This window comes from Hippopotamus amphibius, chromosome 12 (assembly GCF_030028045.1).
Source record: "Hippopotamus amphibius kiboko isolate mHipAmp2 chromosome 12, mHipAmp2.hap2, whole genome shotgun sequence".
NCBI lineage: Eukaryota > Metazoa > Chordata > Mammalia > Artiodactyla > Hippopotamidae > Hippopotamus > Hippopotamus amphibius.
The window spans coordinates 94,178,871-94,203,145 of record NC_080197.1 but is presented as its reverse complement, the minus strand read 5'-3'; the positions used below and the strand labels follow the sequence as shown (position 1 = coordinate 94,203,145).

At 35.4% G+C, this 24,275-nt stretch overlaps 1 protein-coding gene across 10 annotated transcripts in view; it reads left to right on the top strand.

Annotated features, from left to right (window-relative positions):
• PPHLN1 (periphilin 1) overlaps nucleotides 1–24,275 on the top strand; it is a 146,996-nt gene that overhangs the window by 3,445 nt on the left and 119,276 nt on the right. For 3 of the 10 annotated variants that reach the window (XM_057701066.1, XM_057701057.1, XM_057701061.1), the window contains 3 exons: nucleotides 7,951–8,042; nucleotides 19,431–19,595; nucleotides 22,205–22,266. In XM_057701066.1, the coding sequence (XP_057557049.1) occupies nucleotides 7,971–8,042; nucleotides 19,431–19,595; nucleotides 22,205–22,266 (299 nt within the window). In that variant the 5' untranslated portion in view covers nucleotides 7,951–7,970. Of the gene's footprint in view, nucleotides 1–4,846; nucleotides 5,002–5,150; nucleotides 5,194–7,950; nucleotides 8,043–19,430; nucleotides 19,596–22,204; nucleotides 22,267–24,275 lie in introns of all 10 variants that reach the window. The other 7 variants (XM_057701065.1, XM_057701064.1, XM_057701062.1 and 4 more) reach the window with 4 other exon arrangements.

Genomic DNA, 24,275 nt, shown 5'->3' with positions numbered 1-24,275 from the left:
AGATGAGTGAAGTTTAAGATTTAAAAAAAATGTCCCAGGCAACTATATAGGGATTTCAGAGGAGAAGACCTAGGTATTAGTAAGTTTTTAAAGCTCTTCAGGTGATTCTAATGTGCAGACAGGGTTGAGAATCACTGCTTTAGGTGCTAGAGCTAAAGGTTTCCTATTGGTACCTTTTGCTGGAAAATGAAGTGGCATAGTGTCTTGAGAAGTGTGATAGGAGCCATAATCTAATAGTGCTTATTGGCAGTTTTCTGAATAACTATAAGGTACAAACTAATATTTAGGTTCTTCAGAATGGCTCATGTAGTGGTCATATGAATAATGTATTTTATTTGGTCAGTATTGAATAAGTACCTTTACTCTGCTAAGCAACAGGAGTAAGAGAGGTACACAGTCATTGCCTTTGCAGTGCTGTTTAGTTTGGGAGGAAGGAAAGTAAATTGAATATAATGTTATATAGCACTGCGACAGCAGGGCTCTTTAAGAGGTTCAAGGCAGGAATACTATATTCTTTCTGGAGAATATAAGAAAAGCTTACATTTGAGCTGAATCCTGAAGGAAGAGTAGAGAGTGAAGGCAGATAAGTAGAAGAAAGATATTATAGGCAGGAGAAAAGCATGCCATGATATGGTGGTGAGAAATAGTGGCACACTTGCAGAACAAGGTGTAGTTCAGTATGTCTGGAGATTTCTGAAAACTGTTGGGGAATTGGTCGCAGGTAAAGCTGGAAAGGTAGGAGCAAGGTCATAAATAAGCCTTTTTCAAGTTTAGGCTGAGACTTCATTCTTTAGGATATGGGGAACCACTGAGAGATTTTTAAATCAAGTGTCTTATCAGAATGAACACTGGCTACAGTTTGCTGAGTGAAGGAGGTGACATCAGAAGCAGGGAGACCAGTGTTTTACTGTTGGGGAGTCCAATGGCTAGATTAAGAGCATATTAACAAAGACATTGGTAGCTGGGTTAGGGGAGTGGTGATCTATGTGCCTTATATACTGAAGTGATAGGTGTAACTGGTTTTAGTTACTTAGATATGGAAAGTTTTGGGTCTTGTGTAACTCAGATTTCTGATTTGGGCCTTTGGGTATCTGATATGGTGTCATTGACCAAAAGGGGGAAGACGAGAGATGAAGCAGATTTCAGAGAAGTGTGAAGAACTGTTCTGGCATACTGAGTTGGAGGTGCTGTGAGACATCCTCTTGAAAGGAAGTGGAGATGTGGGAATCATTTATCTAGAGGGGGCATATTACCAGCATTAGTAGATTTACTCCATGAATACTGAGCACATACATTGTGCAAATTGTTCTAGGTGCTTAGTATTAATTAATGAACAATGTAGAGATCTGTGCTTTCATATAGTTCATATTCCTAATAGCAAAGGACCAATAATATACATCAAAGTTATATAGGATCATAGATGATTAGTGCTATGAAAAAAATAGCAAGACTAGGGGAATCTGGAAGAATAATGACATTAAGAAGTCATTGGAGGTGGCATTAAAGGGTTAATCATGCAGCTACCTGGAGAAAAGCATCCTGGGTGGGGAATTGCCAGTGCAAAGACCTATTACTCATCTAAAGTATGAGGTCAAATGTGACCTAATTGCTAACCATGGTTTGCTATCAAAATAGTTATTGAATGAATGTAAAGAGTGAAAGGAATGCATTTGGGAATGAGGAAAAGCTATTTATCCTGAGTGTATTTACTACTGGAAGCTGACTAGAGCAATGTGCAGAGTGTCTCTGTAGTCTAAGCGGCTACTGTAACCTTTTGGATAAAATGAAAAACAGGTCCTTCCTGTCACCTTGCCTGTAGATTCAAAGCGTGAATAGTTTGACAGAAGGATATTGCCTGTGACTTTCTGGTTTCTCAATTACCAGGCTACTCTTACTGAGAATTCAAGTCCTCCCTATCATCTTACCCCTAAAGGGAAGCTGACATGACAGTGGTTGGGTAGCTCAATGGAGTGCTCTAAGAAAGCTTATTTCTTTCTGGACATAAATATACCACGATGGTATATTAAACATATTCTATTGAATATGGCATAAGAGAATGAGATCTTTATAATCCAGGACCAATTATTAGCAAACTTCTAATGTAGGCTTTCTACATTCCCCACACTGAATTCTAATTCTTTTCTCTGTCTAATTGTGATGTGGAGGGTCCTTCCATTTTTCAGTTGTATTCTTCAGTTTTCACATGGCGTTGGATCAGAGAACTTTACTGGGGTACTTCTGATACTCCGCTAATGGGAGGGGATTAGTGAAGTGATGACACAGTAAGTAACATGGTCACTGCACTGGGAGTCAGAGCACCTTTATTTACATTTAGCTGATTGGCTTCAGGTGCAGAATGGGTCAGTAGTGGAAAGCTGGATAATGTCATAAACAGGTGCCGCTAATCAGAAGGTTGCTGTACTCATCAGTTATTTTAAAATCCTTTGAAAATTACAAATAAAATTCTTTGAATTCAAGGTGATACCAGTGTATTCTTCCCTTATTACCCTACAGTACCTTCGTCATATCTTCCTGCTCTAATGCCTTTTCCCTTTTCTGTTGTTTTAAAGATCCAGCTTAAAGCCCATCTTCTTTACAGCCCAGTGTTCTTTCTTTTGTACATCAACCTGTGTCCTCTATTTTGTTTTACTAACACTGCAAGGTTGTACATGGCATCGTCTATTTATATTCCTGCCTTCCCCAATTATATAGGCTTCTTCTTTTTAAAATTAATTTTTATCAGGGTATAGTTGCTTTCCAGTATTGTGTTAGTTTCTGCTGTACAGCACAGTGAATCAGCTATACGTATACATATATCCCCTCTTTTTTGGATTTCCTTTCCATTTAGGTCACCACAGAGCATTGAGTAGAGTGCCCTGTGCTATATAGTAGGTTCTCATTAGTTATCTATTTTATACATGGTATCATTAGTGTATATATGTCAATCCCAGTCTCCCAATTCATCCCATCCCTCCTTCCCCCTTGGTATCCTAGGCTTCTTAAGGATGAAAGAAGTTTAATAATTTGGCATGGGCCTCACCAGTGGTGTTTGATTTTTTTTGGTTGTTTTCTACTAGTGGGTGCTAATTATTTTGCTACACCAAACTCTATTTAATGCCACCATTATATTGTGTTCTACTATTTTTATATTCTTATTCTGAAAATGCATAGTAATTTAGATAATAATAAAGCATTATATTCTGATATTGCTGTTTTATAAGAGCAATAGGTATGGTAAGAGTACATTTAAAAACTGAATACCTGCAGATTCTGTAAAGATATTAATATTTCGGTATACTCTCTAGTAAGAGATAACTTAAAAAAATAAAGTACTTGAGTATAAGAGGTTACTTTATAGCCTAATGTTTATATTTAATCATTGTAATATGAACATGTAAGCAATTTATTTGCTATTTGTAAAGGAAACTAATTTCCTTTTATAAAATTATTCCTATATTTACAGTAATCGAAATTTTAAATTAAGATCTTTAAAAATTGTCAACTTTTTAAAGTAAAGAGAATTTACCTTATTTACTAAACATTTTTACTTGAAAATATGATTTCTGTGGCTCCTGGTAAGGTGAATACTCCATTGGGGCATTATCAGGTATAAAGTCAAATATGCAAAATTGTCATAGGATTAACTGTAGGAATTGAAGTTTCGGTAACTGTAGTGTAATGTCTTGCTGTTTTGTGGATGCTCTTTTTTTCTGGTAGAACTGATTGATGCCCTACAGAAGTGATTGCATTCAGCAAAGTCAGCTGGGAGTTTGATGCCAGATAAATACAGATAAATACACGTTAAAAAAATTTTTTTTAATTGTGGTAAAATATATATAAAATTTCCACTTTTAACATTTAAACATACAATTCATTGGTATTAAGTATTTACATTCATATTGTTGTACAACCATCACCACGATCCAATGCTTTTCTTCTTCCCAAACTGAAACAACATACCTATTAATAACTCCCCATCAGATAGATTTGCTTTTATTTGGGTTTTTTCTCTGGCTCTGGGTTTTAACTCTTTGATCCATTTGCTTACATTTAGTTCTTCCAGAAATGAATGTCTCTTGATGATGTATATTCTAGACAATGCTATTTTGGCTTTCTGTATGATTGTTTGTTTTTTGCCTTGTTCTAGCTGCTTTGTTTCCAATTGCTAGGTTTTCATCAAAGTTAAATACTTTTAATTTCTTTCCTGCTTTTCTTTTTTAACTTCTATAAGCTGTGGATTGATTAATTAAAGTAGAAATACTATGAGGTAATTGCAATAAAATTTTTGTTATTTGTCTTCCCAACTCCAGGCAGAAAAAGGCAACTAGATCAGGAGTGACCTATAAATTTAAGACTATAAATACAGCCTTATTTCTGCACTCAGCTAGTAAGGCACTTCTCAGAATTTCTGTACAGCGATTAGGTGAGCCTAATCTTTCTAGTAGACCCACTCCTCTATCCTTTGAATTTCATTTAAAGTGGTAGATAGAGCAACAGGCTTGAGGAGATTTAGAATCCTCCCCTTTTTTTTAAGGTAAAAATATATGAAATATTTGGAATTTCCATCATTAATCATACATGCCTTTTTTTTTTTTTAATTTTATCTAAGCCTGCTCAGTGTATTTTGTATATTTTGAGGGAAAGTCATTAAAAGTTCTCCATCAACTTATGCCTAATAAGTTTGGTGTTCTTTGATGAGTTGATGATCGTTGGCTTGATATTGGGATTACTTTTGAACATGGGATCATTTATTGCTAATATAAAACTATAGGATTTTCAGACTGAGGATGCCAGATTTTCTTTCAATATGTGAGATATTTTAAAGGTAGTGTTCTTAATATTCTAGGTGAAAATGACCTTAAACATCTAGTGCAACCCTTTCAGAGAAAGGATAAGAGTCATGCCCTTTCCAGCTCTCAACTGGCAAAATTAGGACTAGAAGTCTTCTTATGAAACTTGAGTGGCCTCTGGTGGTCAGAATAATATCTGCTATTTTCAAAGGTGTGTTTGAAAGGAGTTTTGCTTATTTAAGGTGCATAATTTTTTATTTTGAGAGTTTTATTTATACAAATAATGAAGGTTTAATTATTTTTCTCCATTGTACATACAGACACAAATTCTTATGTCTGTATTTTCCCCCCTGCCTACAGGAGATTGTTGAAAACTTTAAATTTGATTCCTGAAAGAACTCAAGTAAGTAGTATAGTAATTATTCATTCATTCTTTGTGGAAAGTCGGTAGATTTCAATATTTTATTGTTGTATCTAGTTAAGAAACTATATAGTATTTCTTTAGAACTCCTGTAGTTTATTTTGCTTTGTCATTAATTACAAAATCTTACTTTTCCTTTTGTTATCCTTTAGTTCATTAATTTATAGTCATAATTTTGCCATCACTTGACACGTTATACTTATTGAATGATTTTCAGGACCTTTAAAAACAGTTCTTTATGTTTATAATAGATAATAAGATATATAAAACGTGCAGTGAAAATATCTACCCTCCCATACTCCAGCCGCCCCATTTTCCCCAGAGGCAAGCATGGCTACGTCCTTGTGCTTACACTCCCAGAAGTAGCTTGTGCGTTAGCATATATGAATTCCCATCCTGCCTTTTTACTTCCAAAGCGTCAGCATACTCTACATGGTAGTCTGCCCTTTGCTCTTTTTTACTTAGCAGTATATCTTGGCAATTCTTCTATATTGTTGTATGTGGGATTACTTTTCTTTGAAGTGGTTTGCGTAGAATTCCTTTTTTATGTGAATGTACAACACTTTATTTAATCTGTACCCTCCTGAGGGACATTTTAGGTTGCTTTCAGTCTTTGGCATGCACATGTACAAGTAAACTTAGAAGTGGAATAGCCAGGTCAAAGTGTATGTGCATTTAACCTTTTTAAAAGGTATTGTCAAATTGTTCCCAGTCTATTCCAGATTATACTTCCTTCATTAATTATGAGTGTTGCTTTCCTTACTCTCATCAAAACAGCTTGATTTCTGCAGAGCTTTGGGTGCTCCATTATAGTTTTAGTTTTCATCTTTATTTTGAAGAAAGGTAAGCATCTTTTCAAAAGATTGAGCCATGGTGTTTCCTTTTTTGTGAACTGTCTTCATATCCTATGTCTGTTTTTCTTTTGGGTTGTTGATTTTTTCCTATGATTTGATTTCAGTTTGTTGCTGTTACTTATTTCTGTGTACTGTATCTTAAATAGTATTAAATCCAACTCATTCTTTAGACTGAAACCTTTTTACTGAAACCTGGATTCAGTAAAGGCAGGCTAGGAGAAGTAATGTTGACAATTTCTTTTCCTTTTAAACTTCCATCAGTTACTCTACCTAAAAGACTGGTTACTTTGAAATAACATTGTTAATGATTGTGGAGTTAGAATTTAGGTTGATTTATGCATAATGTTAAAAGCTAACTTGTAACTTAAATTAAGATTTCCCTAGGCATCTTTGGTTGGTTAGTTCATTTTATTTGGTCTTTTTGTATTAGAAAATATTATGTTTGTTTTTACAGAGAAAATTAAGATTGATTGTACTATGATAGTGTTAAAAAATATTGCTCTCATCTTCCAGCCTTTATTTTTTCTTTAGCCTAAACTCACCTGAACTGTTACAATTCTGTGCTGCCAAGATGGGGTGGCCATTCCTTTTTCTTCCTCCTTAGTATCACATCAGAAAGAACCACCAAAAGCCTCTTGACATATGTCTTCTCTGAAATGTTTTCCCTCTTCACTGACCTGTGGACTGTGCATGTGGACCTGTCGCCTTATTTTCTGTGTACTAAGAGGCTGTGCCTTGGTACTTGTCTCATCTTCACTTCTCGCTCGTGCTCATCCTCTACATATCAGGGAGGCTCCCAGTCCTGACCTGCTCCATGATTACCTCACCCTCTCCCACGTCTTCCCTGTTAACCATTCGTCATCTACTCCAGGGCTTGTCAAGCTGCTCCCTGCGGGCCACCTGCCTGTTTTTGTAAATAAAATGTTTTGGGAATATGGCCACGCCTATGCATTTATATATATTGCCTCTGACTGCTTTCATGTTATAATAGCAGAATTGAGTAGTTGTGACAGAGACCTGTGACTTGCAGGGCCAAAAATATTTGTCTGGTCCTTTACAAAAACAACCCCTCAACTGCTGTATCACCATTTCATGTAAATGACCTTTGGGCTGTTTCCTGCACCCTATACTCATCTTCTCTCTTGTTTGCCTTGTTTACCTGTTCACAGATGCTCTTTCATCTGGACTCTGTAACACACTGCATTAGTCCTCCACCCAGAATGTCTCAGCTCTCCGTCAAAGTAGGAAGCCTCTCTCTGCGTCCCAAATGTGAAAAATCCTGACAGAACTTTTAATTTAAAATTTTATGTAGGTGCCTCTACATTAAGATTATAACATTAAGAACAAAATCAAGAGTGGCTTATTTCAGGGTTTGTTGGGTGCATTTTTACAGGATTGTTTATTTAGTATTTTTTTCAGTTAAGTACTTCTTGGGCATACAGAGAGACACTAAGCTCTAAGGATGTAGAAAAGTTGAAACTACAGTTGTACACACCATTCAGCTTTGCTGATCAGCCTTTTACACTGTTCATTAACATGAATCTTTTCTAATTTTTACTCTGTGAGAATGAAAAATCTGTGGCCTTACTGATCTTCCCACAGCTGAGGGGAATAAGGCCTTTGAAGCTTTTAAATAGCCTTGAAAATAGAAGGTAGGTGGGGGTTTCTGTTGCTTTTTCTTTTTTTAGAGAAAATTTCAAAATTATTTTGAAGAATTGCCATAGTCATTCTTTTTTCCTTTTGGTTACTTAAATTTTTTTTCCCTTAAGTATCTCTGGAATGTATTTGTATTAGAATGTAATCTTCTACTTTTTCCTTTTCCTATTTACTGTTTCTTAGTAACATAAAACCCATTATTCTTTCATTTCTTTTTTTTATTCTTTAGTGGCTTACAGAAGAGATGAAATGTGGTCTGAGGGACGATTTGACTATGAAAGACTTCCAAGAGAAAGAGTACCTCCTCGAAGTCACCCCAGTGTAAGTTGTTCTTACCTGTAGAATAATTCAAAATCTGGTGTCCTAGTGAATTTTGTCTACCAAAGCTAGTTGAAATGTAGATAGGTACAGCTTGTGTTTTAAAAGTCAAAAATTTGGAAATAAAAGGCAACATTTTATTTATGTAAAAAATCTGTATTTTATATTTCTTGTTTAAATTTCTAAAAGGGAGGATTTCTACTTAATTCATGAAAAAAAATTTGAGATTTGATAAAGCTCAGACCCAGAGTTAACAAAGAAATATTTGAGCACCTGTTCCTACTATTGGCTGTCACCTGTTTTTCTGTATTCCTAAAAATGTTTGCAAATTGGAGATATGAAATTCTAAAGTAGGGACAGCTCAGGGGCAGGTCAGAAGCTTCTGGCATGCTGTTCTACTGCTCGTCTCTTTGTTGCCCTGGGAATTGGTGATTTTGAGGCAGTCCTTTTCTTTTCTCAAGGAGCTTGCTGTTTTGCTTGTTATTGTATTCCCAGCACTGTGTTAGTACCTGGCACATAGTAGGAGCTCAGTGTGTATGGAATGGGTGTATTGCTCTCTTTCTCTCCTCAGAATCTTCTGTGGAGACCCAAGGGAGGATTTGAGGAAGGCCACGAAGCTGTCAATCTTAAACTTTTGCTTGGGCGCATTCTGAGCTCCAGGGGATTGGGCTCATGTGATAGTATATGGGTATATTATGGACTCATTATATACCATCAGTGGGCACAAATATTTGTTTATATATTAGGTGTTCTTTACTTATATGTTGTAAGTAAATCCTACAACCCACTTAGATGGGTGAGATCATCTTCACGGTTGTCATTTGGCCTAGGTTACAGCTTAGGTTGGGGTTGATCTAAAATGATATAACATGGAAAAATGAAGAGGCCTCTCATAGTTCAGAAGGGCTAGACTTAATTATTAGAAGATGTCATTTCTTTCCAGGTTAATTTATAGGCTTGATGTTTCTAATCAAAATCTCAATTTAAAAATTTTCTGTTTGATAGAATTATTTTATAGTTTACCTAGAACAAACGAGTGATAGATAAACAAGACGTAGGACTAATGCAGGGATGGGAAAAGGGATGAATTTTTTTTTTTAATTCTTTTTTTTTAGGTCCCTTACCCTCTCATGGCTATATCCCATTAGAAATTTAGGACACTTAAAAAAATTTTCTGTTTGGTTATGCCATTATATATATGTCACTGAATATATAGTTGTGTTTGTTTTACTTTGTTTTTGATTTGGGGGAGGTTGCCTTTTTTTTTCTTTTCTAATTTTTTTCTTTTTTTAATGTAACATTTACATGGCTCCAAATTATAAGGTACATTTAGAGAGGGGATGACTTACTTTAAATGGTAATTTATTATAATTGTCTATTTAGTGCCACTTACTATAAGGGAGGTGTATATAAACTTCCTAATCTTCAAAACAATTCATTGAGTGTTGAATGGTACAACATTTATAGAACCTAGTAGAGTGTTTTAGAAGCCTTAAATTGTAGGCAGATTTATATACAGAAATATAATTTCAGGCAACAGTGGGAAATACTCATGATAAAATCATGGGTAAAATTATGATATAAAACCTTTAAGACACCATTCTGCGTTGTGTGTGCACGCTGTGTTGTATGATAGAACACACTGCAGTGGGAGTTGACTTAAAGAGCTGTTAAAACTGGAACCCAAGAGACCTGCCCAGAGGCTGTTGCTGAGCAAGGAAGCTGACTTCAGTATGCTGGGGAGGAGTGAGTTTTAAGAGGGGAGTGATCGGTTTGTCGGTGTCATAAAGACGAGTAAATAGGGCCCTCCAGACTCTCTAGTAAGGTCATTGTCTGTGTGAGAATGGATCTGAGGGTTCAAATCGAATAGCCTTTATTTTTCTCTGAGGTAGAAGGTGGCAGGATCGTCTTCTGAAAGTGAAGGAGGTAGAGGGAGACTTGAGGCCATTTGGCGTAGCCATTGTAGGTATCTCCTGACTAGACATGTTTAAAAAGACTGTTGCTGAGGGGCTGTAAGCTTATATACCTTAAATTTTATAGGGGCTCCAATTTGCAGGATTGTGTGCTTTATTATCTAAGTAGCCTGGGTTGGGAGTAGAGAAAGCAAGTTGTATTGATTTAAGATTGCGAGATGAATGGTGGACCCAGGGAGATAAGGATATTGAAGGTTCTGACCCAGAGAATTATTGAGGTGATATGTGATGTAGAATGGGCTGATTAGGAAAGGGAGTAAGGCTGTGAGAGGGACAGTGGATTGAAAGAAGTAAGAGGTTGAGGGACAAGAAAGGCTTCGTGAGGCTGAAGAGCAGGGTATGGCAGAAAGACAAGCAGTCAGTATTTTGGAATGTAGAGTTTCCAAGATGGAACAGTTCTAGGTGACTGAAGTTCAGTATATGGTGGTGGGAATGAGGGTGGGTGAAGTTATTGGAGTTGAGATCAACAAAACTTTGAGGTTAGATTTTGGATCAGTAATCTAGATTAGGGGCTTTCAGTCCTCACTGCACATTAGATTCACCTAGAGGGCTCTTAAATACCACTGAATGGGCCCTATCCTATCCTAGATAATTAAGTCATAATCTCTGTGGATAGGATCTGGACGTCAGTGTTGTTTAAAAGTTCATCAGGAGCTTCCTAGGTGGTGCAGTGGTTAAGAATCTGCCTGCCAATGCAGGGGCCGTGGGTTCAATCCCTGCTCCAGGAAGATCCCACTTGCCACAGAGCAACTAAGCCTGTGTGCCACAACTATTGAGCCTACGCTTTAGAGCCCGTGAGCCGCAACTGTTGAGCCCATGTGCTGCAACTACTGAAGCCCATGCGCCTAGAGCCCGTGCTCCTCAACAAGAGAAGCCATGGCAATGAGGAGCCTGCGTACCACAGCAAAGAGTAGCCCCCACTCACTGTAACTAAAGAAAGCTCGTGCACAGCAAAAAAGACCCAACACAGCCAATAAAATAAATAAATAAATTTATAAAAAAAAATTCATCAGGTGATTCCTATATGCAGAAATAAGAAACTCACATAGTAGCTGAACACTGAAGTCGCTGATGATGACAGTTGAGGTAAAGATGTCAGGTGAGGGAAGTCCTCAACGAGTGAGGATATTGTAGTAAAATCAAACAAACCCAGACGTTTTCATTTTGTACCATTTGTGTGTGTGTAAAAGTGAAACAGAGGCATTTTTCCTTTGTAAAATAATTGCATCAGAGGTAGGCAGATAGGGAGATATGTTTTTACCACAAGGGCCCTTAAAACGAGACTAGATGCACTCAGCTGTCAGTGCCTAAAGGTAAGTCTTACTTCCTTAAGTTCTGTCTCTACTAGGTTCCTCCCAGATGGGGAGGAGCCCAGACTACTTTTCTCCTTTAGGAACCTGGAACATGCCCAGACCTTGTCCAAGCTCATTCCTCTCCTTTGTCTTCTTTTAATTCCATTAGGTTGGTCTCTCCATCCCCCCAATTAATTTCTCTTACTTTATAAATCCTTCTGTATTCCCACATCCCTCCTCCACAAGACTGAGACACTACATTTTTTCTGGTGAACTTGGTTAGTAAGTTAAAGCCTTCTCTTCTCAATGTGTTATCCTCCTTTGATGGCTTTTGGAAAATTATCCCTTTGCTTTTTATGTTACACCTACATTTTAGTTAAAAAAGCATAGATTCTTAACCTTTTCTATGCCGTGGATCCCTTTAGCAGTCTGGTGAAACCTATGGATCTCTTCCTAGAATAGCATTTTTAAAGCTGGAAGATAAAATACACAATTAAAGGAGACCACTTATATTTGAATATAATTATATTTGAATAAAACTATTAAAAACCAAATTTGTGATGTAGTAATATATACTTTTAGTAGGTCATTAGATATCAAGCAAAAATTAGTGATGGGGATTTCATTGCTCTGTTTTCAAAGGCGTGATGAGTGTAAACGATACTTTGAGGTATCTGCAACAGCTGTAACATAAAGATAAAAATATCTGTGATTTCTGTGAGTGGCGAAGCCACAGATACTGCTATTGCTGTTGTTTGTTGCCTACTTTTAGGTGAAAAAGTAATTTTTTATTCACATCTGATTTCATGGACCAACAGAATTCTTGGGTTAAGGTGTTTGACACGAACTAGAAATGTAAATCACTAAAATTGTAATTCTGACTTTGGATCTAATAAAAACATAATTAAGTTTTAAAATATTTGCTTACAAAGCAGAGATCACCTAATGTTATTTTAAAAACTATATTGGTATATGATATTGACATGTACAAGAATGTTCCCAAGCAGCATTATTCATAAGAACTCCAAGCTGGTAACAGTCCAAATGCCCAACAGCGTGGATAAGTCATACAGCGATGAGAAAGAATGTGCTGCTACCAAATGCAACAACGTGTGTGAGCCTCACAAACTGAAAGAAAGAAGAGTATGTCCTGTATGTTTCCTTTTACATAAAGTTTCAAAACAGGCAGAACTATCCAGGAAAGAAGTTACTTTTGGGAGACAGAGGTAGTGACTGGAGAAAACACAAGAAGGCTTTTGCCATGCTAGGAATGTTCAGTTTCTTGATCTGGGTGGTAGTTACACAGTGTGATTTACCTTGTGAAAATTTATTCAGAAGTACATTTACGGTTTGTACACTTTTTTACATGAATGTCTTACCTAAATAAAACTTTACCTAAAATTTTGAAAGGTCAGAATATGTATTTTTTCTAAATAGAAAACTAGCCAATCCTTCCTAAAGTGAGGACCCACTGTTATTAATGTCTGGGATAGACAAAGTTAATGTTCTGTTTTATTTTGTATGTTTGGCTTCTGTTCTCTAACAAAAAACAATTTTACTGCATTTCTCTCTTTTTTTTTTCTTTCTGTTCCCTTTGTCCCATTCATTCCCAATTTTGCTACATCAGAAATGTGTTTGAGGAACTGTTGCTGTGATATAAAGTATGACATCAAATAGGAACTTTAGAAGGTACCTACTATACTAGTATGACCTCAGTTATAAAGCAACTTTAAAAAAATTAATTAATTAATTGGCTGCTTTGGGTCTCCGTTGCTGCACACAGGCTTTCTCTGGTTGTGGCAAGCGGGCTTCTTATTGCGGTGGCTTCTCTTGTTGCTGAGCAGTGGCTCTAGGTGCATGGGCTTCAGTAGTTGTGGCATGTGGGCTCAATAGTTATGGCTCACAGGCTTGGTTGCTCTGTGGCATGTAGGATCTTCCCTGACCAGGGTTCAAACTCATGTCCTCTGCATTGGCGGGAGAATTAACCACTGCGCCACCAGAGAAGTCCCTAAAGCAGCTATTTTGTGGCACATATATTTTGGTGCTGATGTTAAATTACGCTTAGAGTATTGGAAATCTTATCCTCAGTGTACAACTTAACGAATGTACCAGTTATTATTTTAGCTCTTTAGAGCATTTAAAAATTACTTCTGTATCGATAATAAGTTACTTTTAAGGTGCTTCACATAAATTTTTATTTGGTCTTAAACTTTGGTAAGTAAATAGGAGACTTAAACCCAAAGAAGTATACTACATAGAATCTGCATGTAAACACACATATTCCTTTGTTGGGAGAACATTGATTATCACAGAACATCTACATTTAAGATGTCTGTAAGGCCTTTATTTTTATTTATTTTACTTTATTTTTTAAAATATTTATTTTACTTATTTATTTGGCTGCACTGGGTCTCACTTGAGGCACGTGGGGTCTTTAGTTGCAGCATGCTTCATCTTTTTTTAGTTGCAGCATGTGGGATCTAGTTCCCTGACCAGGGATTGAACCCAGGCTCCCTGCACTGGGAGCGTGGAATCTTAACCCCTGGATTATCAGGGAAGTCCTTGTAAGGTCTTTATTTTTAAAAAGATACTTTCTACTGTTTAATCTGTAATTTCTGTGAGCTTGGTTATCTGATTTTGTAGCCTTTTTCAAGTTTTGTGACAGTGGCTTTTAGATACCACTAAATTTCCAGTTGTAGAAGTCCACCTTGTTAGTCTGATAGGGAACAGATAAGTAATGTGAAACATTTGAATGAAGTTGCAACATAAAATGTCCATTTTTCCATTGGCTTATTTCATATTTTTAGAGTGAAGTTTGAAAACTAGGATGAAAACACTAGCAGGTTATATCCGGGCACTGTAATATAACTGGGACGGAAGCAGTCCTATCCTGCTTCTACCTGCCTTCTTCTTCTGTTTCTTTAGCACGTGCGTATTAAGTAAAAGATTTTCTAATCTTGGTAGCGGTGAGAAATGTAGAAATTGAGGGTGGTGATGAGCAGCAACATTTTTAAAAAATTTTATTTTTCTGGAGTTCCCCGGCAGTCCAGTGGTTAGGGCTCGGGGCTTTCACTCCCATGGTCTGGGTTCAAACCCTGGTCATGAAACTAAAAGCCCTCAAGTCGTTGTGGTACAGCCAAAAAAAAAAAAAAATTTTAAATTTTTCTATCACATTTAATTAGTTTTGAGTTACATAATTAGTTTTGTAATTAAGTAATTATATAACAATATTTATTTCCTTGGGCTGGTTGAATGTTTGTATTGTTCTTGTCATTGGTTATTTCTCTCTTGGAGACTCTAGCCAATCAGAAATAAATTTCTTAGTGAATTCAGAACATGAGTTTGTTAATTTCTGAGGCCTTGTAGATAATGTATAGGACATATGTTTGTTACATATATTCTCATATTTAAATGTACCCAAAATAAAATCCAGAGATCTCTTTTTAATCCAACTTAAAATAATCAAGTCTACTTCATCTAGCAATTTGGTTATATACATATTCTAGATACTATTGCTTAAAGTATATTAATGTGGAAATATTCCTTTTCTTCCCACTCTTATTTCATGAAACACTGTTATTTAAAGTGTGCACATGCGTAATTTAATTCCTTTTGTGCCCACATTTTATTATTGTTTTATCTAGTCAGTGTTCCTGTAAATTTACCCATGTAGATACAACTTTTTCCAATATTTTATTATGAAAGTTTTCAAACCTATAGCAAAGTTGAATTTCATAGTGAACATACATTTACTTATCATTTAGATTCAACTCTTGACATTTTACTAAACTTGTTTTATCATGTCTCTATCCATCTGTCTGTCCTTTATGCATACACTTAATCCATCAAATTTTGGGGATGCCTTTCACAGTAAACTGTGGACAATAGTATGCTTTATATTACCTACCTAAACATGCAATCATTAGCTAAAGTGCAATTTTTTTTTACAGTTTACTTTAAATGTGAAAATTACATGCATGGAATAGAAATCTTAAGTGTTTATTTGCTGAGTTTTGATTTAGTACTGTTCCTTTGTGTAGATCTGCCCTAGGAGGTATTTAATTTTTTTGGCTGACAGAATTGCATGAACTTAACTTTCTTTTTGTTGTCACTATTTCCAGAAAGATATGATCAATTCTTGTCTACATTCTGTAATATGTCCTAATTTTCTGGGGCAGTTCCAGTTTCAGATATTTGATCCATTATTCCCAAAAGCCATTGAAGAGACCCAGAAATATCAGTATTTCATTGACAATTCAGTAAGTGAATTAAACCAATAAGTGCTACAATACGGATACATGTCACAAAACATGAAGGATCAGAGTGAGGAAACCTCAAGCTTTTTTGAAAGCAGAAGTTCACCAGCCTGGTGGGTAATCAGATTTTTTAGTTAGGTGTGGTACTTCTCTAGTGAAAAGCATGTGATGCCAACAGTAGCATAAAATTGAGATAGCAAAGTGGAACGTATATTATGTATGCGGTGCTTGCTATGTGCCGGGTACTGTTCCAGGTGCTGGGAATAGAGCAGTGAATAAGACCAAAGTTTCTGTGCCCATGAAACTTGCATTCATACTAAGCTGATTGTGTCAGAAAATAATGGCATTGAATAGTTACATGTACCATTGTGCTTACCATTGTATAACCTACTTTGTTGGTAGGTTAATGTGTTTTAGTTGGTTTTGACTTTTTATAAGGGTGAAAATTAAGTATATAAAGGTAGACAAAATGATGTAATGAACTCCTGTGGACAAATCATTCAGATGGTAATTATCAACTCATGGTCAATCTTGTTTTGTCTATGCCTTCACCACTCTCCTCCCTCCTAGATTATTTTGAAGTAAATCCAAGAAACCTTATTTCAAATGGAAATATTTCAGTATGTGTCTATAAAATTAAGAATACTTAAGGGGGTGCTTATATATCAAAATTTTTATTTTAAGTAAAATGTTTTTGTGTTAAAATGAGTGCAAAGTATATTTTAAGGACAATGGAAAATAAATGTTTTTAAAGAAATGTAATGGTCATCATTTGTACCCAGTTAGTAATGAGACTAAACATTGGTGTGGAAAATTTGATATAATTTATATATTGAATCAAACAAACATCAAACTTGGTGCTTTTACTTAACTAAAATGAAAGCATTTCTCATAACAGGTAGTTATATTAAACAGGAATTTATAGAAAATGAAGAAATAGTTGGTTATTTTGTAACAAAACACGGTCACCATTTCAGGTTTCAAAATTGTAAAACTACTTTGATATGTATGTTAATCTGATGAGATTTCTGTTAGTGTAAGCAAACTGTGACTAGTCCTCATTTCAGAAATGCAGAGAGCCTCCTGGTAGGAGTTGTTTCATCTCTAAGACAATGGGAAATATGAAAGTGTAAAGATCACAGCACTAGAACTTTTCAAAAAAGTGGTTAAGTTTATATACATGTTGTTGCTTTCTACATCCTGCCAGAGTGGATAAATGATCAGGTAAAATAGGCTTTTAAATTTGTCTTTTTTTTTAATGAACTACACATACTTTTATTTTTGATCTGACTGATCATACCATTAATGCTAACTTTGGAGGAGCAAATCCAATGGATCCATCTGCATTTTAAATAATAGAAATGTTTCTATTCCATTGAGTTTATTTTTTAATTAATTGAAAATGATCCTATTATCCTTAAAAACCTTCTAAGATAGTCTTCATAAGTCATAGTTTTTATTTCTGGTTTATATATGATGATGCCGTTGCTTTCTAAAAACGTTTCAAAAAAGGAGGTTTCAAACATCAGTATCTGAAGCCTTGTGTACTTCCGTTAGCATTTAGGAAGGAAAATTACATATTTATTAGCTTAGTGTCAGATTTTTACAAGAATGTCAAAAGTGGTGTTTCCATTCAGATCTGGCTTTGTAAGTAATATAAAATACTGTTTGAACTTTCTTAATACAAGTTTTTGAAAGAGAAATTCTGAAATCTTTGCCTCTCATCATGACTTTTATTGGAAAGAAAAAATTCTTGAATGGTATATCTGGATAAGCTATGAACTCTGAAAATACAGTCTTGCTTTGTCACAGACTCCTACAGTCATCTTCCATTTCCTTAAATCTTTTCATAGGACTAGGGAGTTTTCTTTAAAATTAGGTGCCTACAGAGCAGAGATGGTATAATGTACTTACATTTGAAGAACTTTCTCAAAACATAAAGGAAATGCCAGTTTCATCTTCATTGCTAGAAATAAGAGCTGTCATTAGGAGATTTTTTTCCTTTTGCTGTTTAACAACTTTGGAATGATTATTTTCATTTATTATTATTTGGTAGAAACAATTTGTTAAATATATAACTAAATGTGACTCGAGTTTTACTTCTTTGAAAGTTTTACCATATACATTTTAAAATCCTGAAATAACTTTGTAGTAACTGGGGGAAGTTGAACATAGAAACAGGCTGCTTGGTAAGGTAATAAGCTGTCTATTAATAGTTTGGGCGTATATACTCACCCCACCATCCCTTCATGTAAGCGTGTACAAACAAGGATATTGTGGAATGGAATTTTATGATTTCCTGGAATTGGAGAAATCAGTAATTCTAATTTTATGTATAACACATTTTGAATCAGAAAATGCTGTAAATTGTAATGTTAATTTTGGCTTAATGCCATTTTTTTTTAAAAGAAACTCAGTATTTGTTTAGATTTAATTGAAATCTCTGTGAAAGATCGTATTTAGAAGAAAGAGTCAGTAAAGTCATTTGTGTACTGTATTTGATGTAATCATACAGGGAATATATTTTACAATTTAGTATCTAACATACTAAAGAAGGAAATCACCTGTATCCCCATGAAAAAAATTAGTAGATCGTTTTAACTGTCAAAGAGATATGAACTATTGATTTTATTTTTTCCCAGCACATTGACAAATTTCCTACCCATTGGGAAATTTGAACGAGATATAATTATTTAATAACTGAATAGTTGTAGTTATTAATGCTAAGTAATTTAAGGAAATAGACACTTTGAGGAATTTAGTGTCTCACTTAGACTTGCAAAAATAGTAGTCAAAATAGCAAACATTTTTTGAGCTCTTAGTGTGTCCTGCTGTGCTAAATGTTTTACAATTGTTTTTTATTTAATCCTCACAACTCCATTAGGTAGGTACTAGTATTAATCTCATTTTGCAGATAGTGAAACTGAGACTTAGGATGGTGAAATAACCAGCACTGAGTGTTGGGCATTATGTTTTGGTTTTTCATTTTGTCAAATTAGTTACCTCATTTTGATCATATCTTAGACTTGGATAGCTTGCCCATTTCCTTCACATATACCTCATCTGATATTGATAGACATAGCAAGAGTGTTTAAGACCAGATTGTTTACAGATACATGTTCTGCAGCTCTCCAGTTCTTCTTGTTAATAATCATTTTTGTTTATTTTATAGCAGCTTATAGTCTTAAGACAGGTGTTCTTCTCCCTCTGTCCAGTTTCCCAGCTCCCACTAAGAATCCATTCAGCTGCTAAAACTTTAAAACATTAATGTATTACTTTAAAAATTAGTTCAAATTTTATATCTGCTTTTATGTTGCTTCCTAACTTGTGATGTCAGAGGCTCTCCTCTCTCTAGTGCTGCTGGAGAAATAGCAAAATGTTTACTCCAGATCTTTCTAGCTCAGTATTACCTCCCTGTTTGCTGTTGGTTATGTGTAAAAATTTTACATTTCTTTTGAACCGTATACTTCAAACACGGTAGACCAAAGATGTGTGCTATCTTAAATAGTTTTACTTATAAAATTCCTAGACCATTAGGGATTAGAACTACTGTAACATTCTCACTTTTGTAGTTTATTTTTTATTGAAACAATAATATTGTATTTTTTCTTTTACTTATGATTGGTTTTTCACGTTGCTACATGTTACTTTAAACAGCTGGCTTTGTTCATTGAACAGTTTTATTTCCTTTAATTCATGTGAAGACCTTACTATTAGTTATATTCATGTTATTTCATTAATGCATTTTTGTTTGTTTATACATTTACTCTATTTGTTTAAGGATAAGAACTCCTGTGCTTTTTAAAGAACCTTTCCAAAACCAAATAGAGAAGTTAGTGATTTTTATATATTTCTTTTTGTCTGTTTTAGGATGGCTACCATAGAGTAGTTAATATTGTGCCAAAGAAAACACCACTGCTAGACAGACCTGATGAAGGAAGCTACAGTAGATATTGCAGTCATGTTGATTACCGAGAATATGACGAGGGCCGCAGTTTTTCTCATGATCGAAGAAGTGGTCCACCTCACAGAGGAGTATGTAAATTTCCCCCATGTACTAATTGTTATTTCTATAAGTTTAAAAATCATGTAATTTTTGGAATTTCTGTGACTGACCATGAAGGTAGTTCAATAAACACTTCCTGCTTGATGCTCTGTTGAATTGCCTGCTGGAGCTGTCAAATGGGAACTGGTAGTCAAGAATCTTGGGGTGCTGGACATAGTGGGTAAGCCCTCTGGATAGCTCTATCTAAATGACATTAATTCCAACTAGCCTGCTTTTTTATCCCCTAAATTGGCAAGGATTTGCAGAACCAAATAAAGGTAATCTTGTCTATTGCTTTTGTATTCAATAAGTGGTAACCAGGTAGTTATCTTCTGTTACTGGATGTGCCCACTTACAGTTACTTTATTTTTATCATGATGAAATGCTGTGGGTGAGGTTGGGTTAAGGCTGTTGAGACTCAGTCTCATTTTTGTTATAGTTATTGTTAAAATCTACTTCCTAACTCAGATTAGAAAGCCCTCAAAACATTGCCTTTCCTATAATAAGCACTTTTTAAATGTTAGCTATTGTTGTAACTATTATTATGTTTTTTCTCTTTATCATCTTTAATAATCTGGAAGTATATATTTAATGTTGCAGTAATCTGTTATTGAACTTGATTAAACTGTTCCTTGATGCACTTCCTTTGACCTAGCTTGCGTGTTTATAATATTCCTCTGTAGACCATTTTCCTACATTTTCTCCTTCCCTACTATATAATATTGTAATTAACGGTACATATTCAGACATTGTTGATAATAAATTTGACCTCACAGTAGCCATTGGAGTTAGTTTCCATACTTTACGCCTGAGGAAGTGGAGGTAAGGTGATTTACCCAAGATGAATGTGTATGGGAGTTTAGTTCTCTTACTACCACATCATAGTGACCCTTGACAATTCTAAAGTGGCAGTGAGACTATTCAGTATTTTCTTGTGTGTGTTTTTAAGTTTGGGGTGTTATAGCTTCCTTACTTCTCAGTAGCATTGATTTTTATTTTGTTCAGTTTTAAATGTCATGCTGTTCCTTTAGGAAAAAGGGTTTAGTATTGAAAAGTAAACATTATGCTTTATCTCAATTTTAGAAATACTGGATTTTGCCACCAGAGCCATTCTTCCAGGTAGTCTCAAGGAGAAACAGTTTGGCCTTTGCATAAACACTTGTTATCCCTCTTAGGAAAACCCTGTGGGCATTTAGTAGGGACAGGGAGTTTTGGATTCATTGGACCAATTTGTATTTAAAGCCTTATGAACATAATTTGTTTCTAAAACCTGGTGGCATAGTAGTGTCACAATAATATTTTTTACTGTTACTGTTACAAACTGTGTTTGTTTGTACTTTACACATTTTAAATTTTCTTCAAACAAGCAGCAGCCCTACTTGAGGTCCTTAGGATTCTCATGATACTAATTCTTATATAGAGTTCAGTGAGTATAAAGCAGACTGCTTACTTGATCCAGTATGCTATTATAGCTATTGAGTTTTGTTTGTTTATAGTTTAATGTTGGGAAGGAAAATGATGAATACGTTTTACTTCTGAAGAATAGAGCATGAGATGCTAAAGAGGAGGGTGAAGACAGTATTAACTTTAGATGAATCAGTGTTTCTGATCGTAGGTAACGCATATGTTACAGTTGTCCCTTGATATCAGGGGACTGGTTCCAGGACCCGCCAGGATACCACAACCCAAGAATGCTCAAGTCCCTTATGTAAAATGGCATAGTATTTGCGTACAACCTATGCACATCCTCTCTATACTTTAAATCATCTCTAGATTATTTATAATACCTAATACAACATAGTGCTATGTAAATAGTTGCTGGCATGCAGCAAATTCAAATTTTGCTTTTTGGAACTTCTGGAATTCCCCCCTTCCCCAGTGTTTTTGAGCCGATGTGGAACCTCTGGATACAGACGGCTGATTATGTGTTGTTCTACAGAGTGTGGGTTACTGTGTGGTTCCTTTATATGTACCTTTTTCAAATTTGTCTGTTTTAGAGGACAAAGTGTGCTTTCTTTGATTAATTTTAAACCTAGTGCTACATCTTGTTCTAATATAGCTTGTCAGTAAGTGTTGATTTCTTGTTATGTTGTTTCCAGTTGTGGTTTTTAATGGGAGGTAGAATGAGAAAAGGAAATGAACAAGAAAAGTGGGAAAGGAACAAGTTCTTTCTTGAGCTTGAATGTGAAAATTGCTGAGCAGACTTGACAGAGGAAAAATAAAATGAAAAATTGAGAAATGTGCGCTTGACTAAATTTAAATTTGTTCTCGAACAGACTTTCTAAGTTGTGACTCTTGTCCTATGTTTTTGGCAAAATAAGGCTGTTGGGCCTACCAAAGAAATACTTTAAGAATTTTAATAGAGGTGAATGGTACAACAGGTTCTCAGTCTACTGAATTAGTTGTTGAAATGGATGACTTGCTGGATCTTTTTCTCTTTCTTATGCCTTTGAAGCTCAGAGACATTTGGAAAGGGGTTTTTGCCCTCATATTTTTTTGGTCTTAGAGACTAGTTTCCATTAGTTCTGTTAGATACATATATATCCTATTTGACCAAAATAATGTAAATGAATATCTAAGTAATGCTTTTCTGTTACAGGATGAATCTGGGTACAGGTGGACAAGAGATGATCATTCTGCAAGCCGACAGCCTGAATACAGGTAAAAAGATAAAAATAATAACATAATTACTTTGATGTTTGTCTTACTGAGATGTCTGCTATTGAAATCTAACCTCAGCCACATAGAAGAAATGTTTAATAGGATTTAAAATTTTGAAAACATCTGGTATTATATTCTTTTTGTGACTGTACAATATAATATTAATGGCACTGATAGCTGGTGTTGTATATATCTTGGCATTTTGTAATTGATAATAAAAATATGTACTTAAAAATATTTAAACTATTGTTATATTCTTCTCTAGTTATTAAATTATTCTTAATGAGTTATGTGGATTATAGGGTCTGTATTTGTTTAATTAGAAAATAAGGCATTTTCCCCAGAAGTATCCTTCTTGAAAATATTTGAGTCACTACAAATTGTCTGCTATTATAAAGCATCTCTCAGTGGCTTTATTTTGATCATTTAAGTTCTTTTTGGAAAATACATTTAGGAAGGACCTCAGTCATCATTAGCTTTGGTTACTTATAGAAGCATTTGATAGAATAGTTTAAAAAAAAGGTGGACAAATTTAACCAGGTTGATAGTTGTTTTTTATTTTTTTTTTAATTTTTTAAATTTTTTTAAGCTCTTTATTGGAATATAATTGCTTTACACTCTTGTACAAGCTTTTGAGGTACACCAAAGTGAATCAGCTATATTTATACATCTATCCCCATATCCCCTCCCTCCCGTGACTCCCTCCCGCTCTCCCTGTCCTGGCCCTCTAAGGCATCACCCATCATCGAGTTGATCTCCCTTTGTTATACAGCAACTTCCCACTAGCTATCTATTTTACATTTGGTAGTGTATATATGTCTATGCTACTCTCTCACTTCGTCCCAGCTTCCCCTTTGCCCCCCGCCTGCCCAACCCCATGTCCTCCAGTCCATTCTCTGCATCTGCATCCTTATTCTTGCCCTGTCACTGGGTTCATCAGTACCTTTTTTTTTTTTTAAGATTCTGTGTATATGAGTTAGCATACAGTATTTGTTTTTCTCTTTCTGGCTTACTTCACTCTGTATGACAGTCTCTAGGTCTATCCACCTCATTACATATAGCTCCATTTCATTCCTTTTTATGGCTGAGTAATATTCCATTGTATATATATGCCACATCTTCTTTATCCATTCATCTATTGATGGGCATTCAGGTTGCTTCCATGTCCTGGCTATTGTAAATAGTGCTGCAGAGAACATTATGGTATGTGTTTTTTTTGGATTATGGTTTTCTCTGGGTATATGTCCAGTAGTGGGATTACTGGATCATATGGTAGTTCTATTTGTAGTTTTTTAAGGAACTTCCAAACTGTTTTCCATAATGGCTGTACCAACTTACATTCCCACCAACAGTGCAGGAGAGTTCCCTTTTCTCCACACCCTCTCCAACATTTATTGTTTCTAGATTTTTTTTTTTTTTTTTGGGGGGGTACACCAGGTTCAATCAACTGTTTTTATACACATATCCCCATATTCCCTCCCTTCCTTGACGCCCCCCCCCTCGAGTCCCCCCCACCCTCCCTGCCCCAGTCCTCTAAGGCATCTTCCATCCTTGAGTTGGACTCCCTTTGTTATACAACAACTTCCCACTGACTATTTTACAGTTGGTAGTATGTATATGTCTGTGCTACTCTCTCGCTTCTTCTCAGTTTCCCCTTCACCCCCCGCCCCCTCCCATACCTCGAGTTCTCCAGTCCATTCTCTGTATCTGTTTCCTTGTTCTTGTCACTGAGTTCATCAGTACCATTTTTAGATTCCGTATATGTGAGTTAGCATACAATATTTGTCCTTCTCTTTCTGACTTACTTCACTATGTATGACAGATTGTAGTTCTATCCACCTCATTACATATAGCTCCATCTCATCCCTTTTTATAGCTGAGTAATATTCCATTGTATATATATGCCACATCTTCTGTATCCATTCATTTGTTGATGGGCATTTAGGTTGCTTCCATGTCCTGGCTATTGTAAAGAGTGCTGCAATAAACATTATGGTACAAGTTTCTTT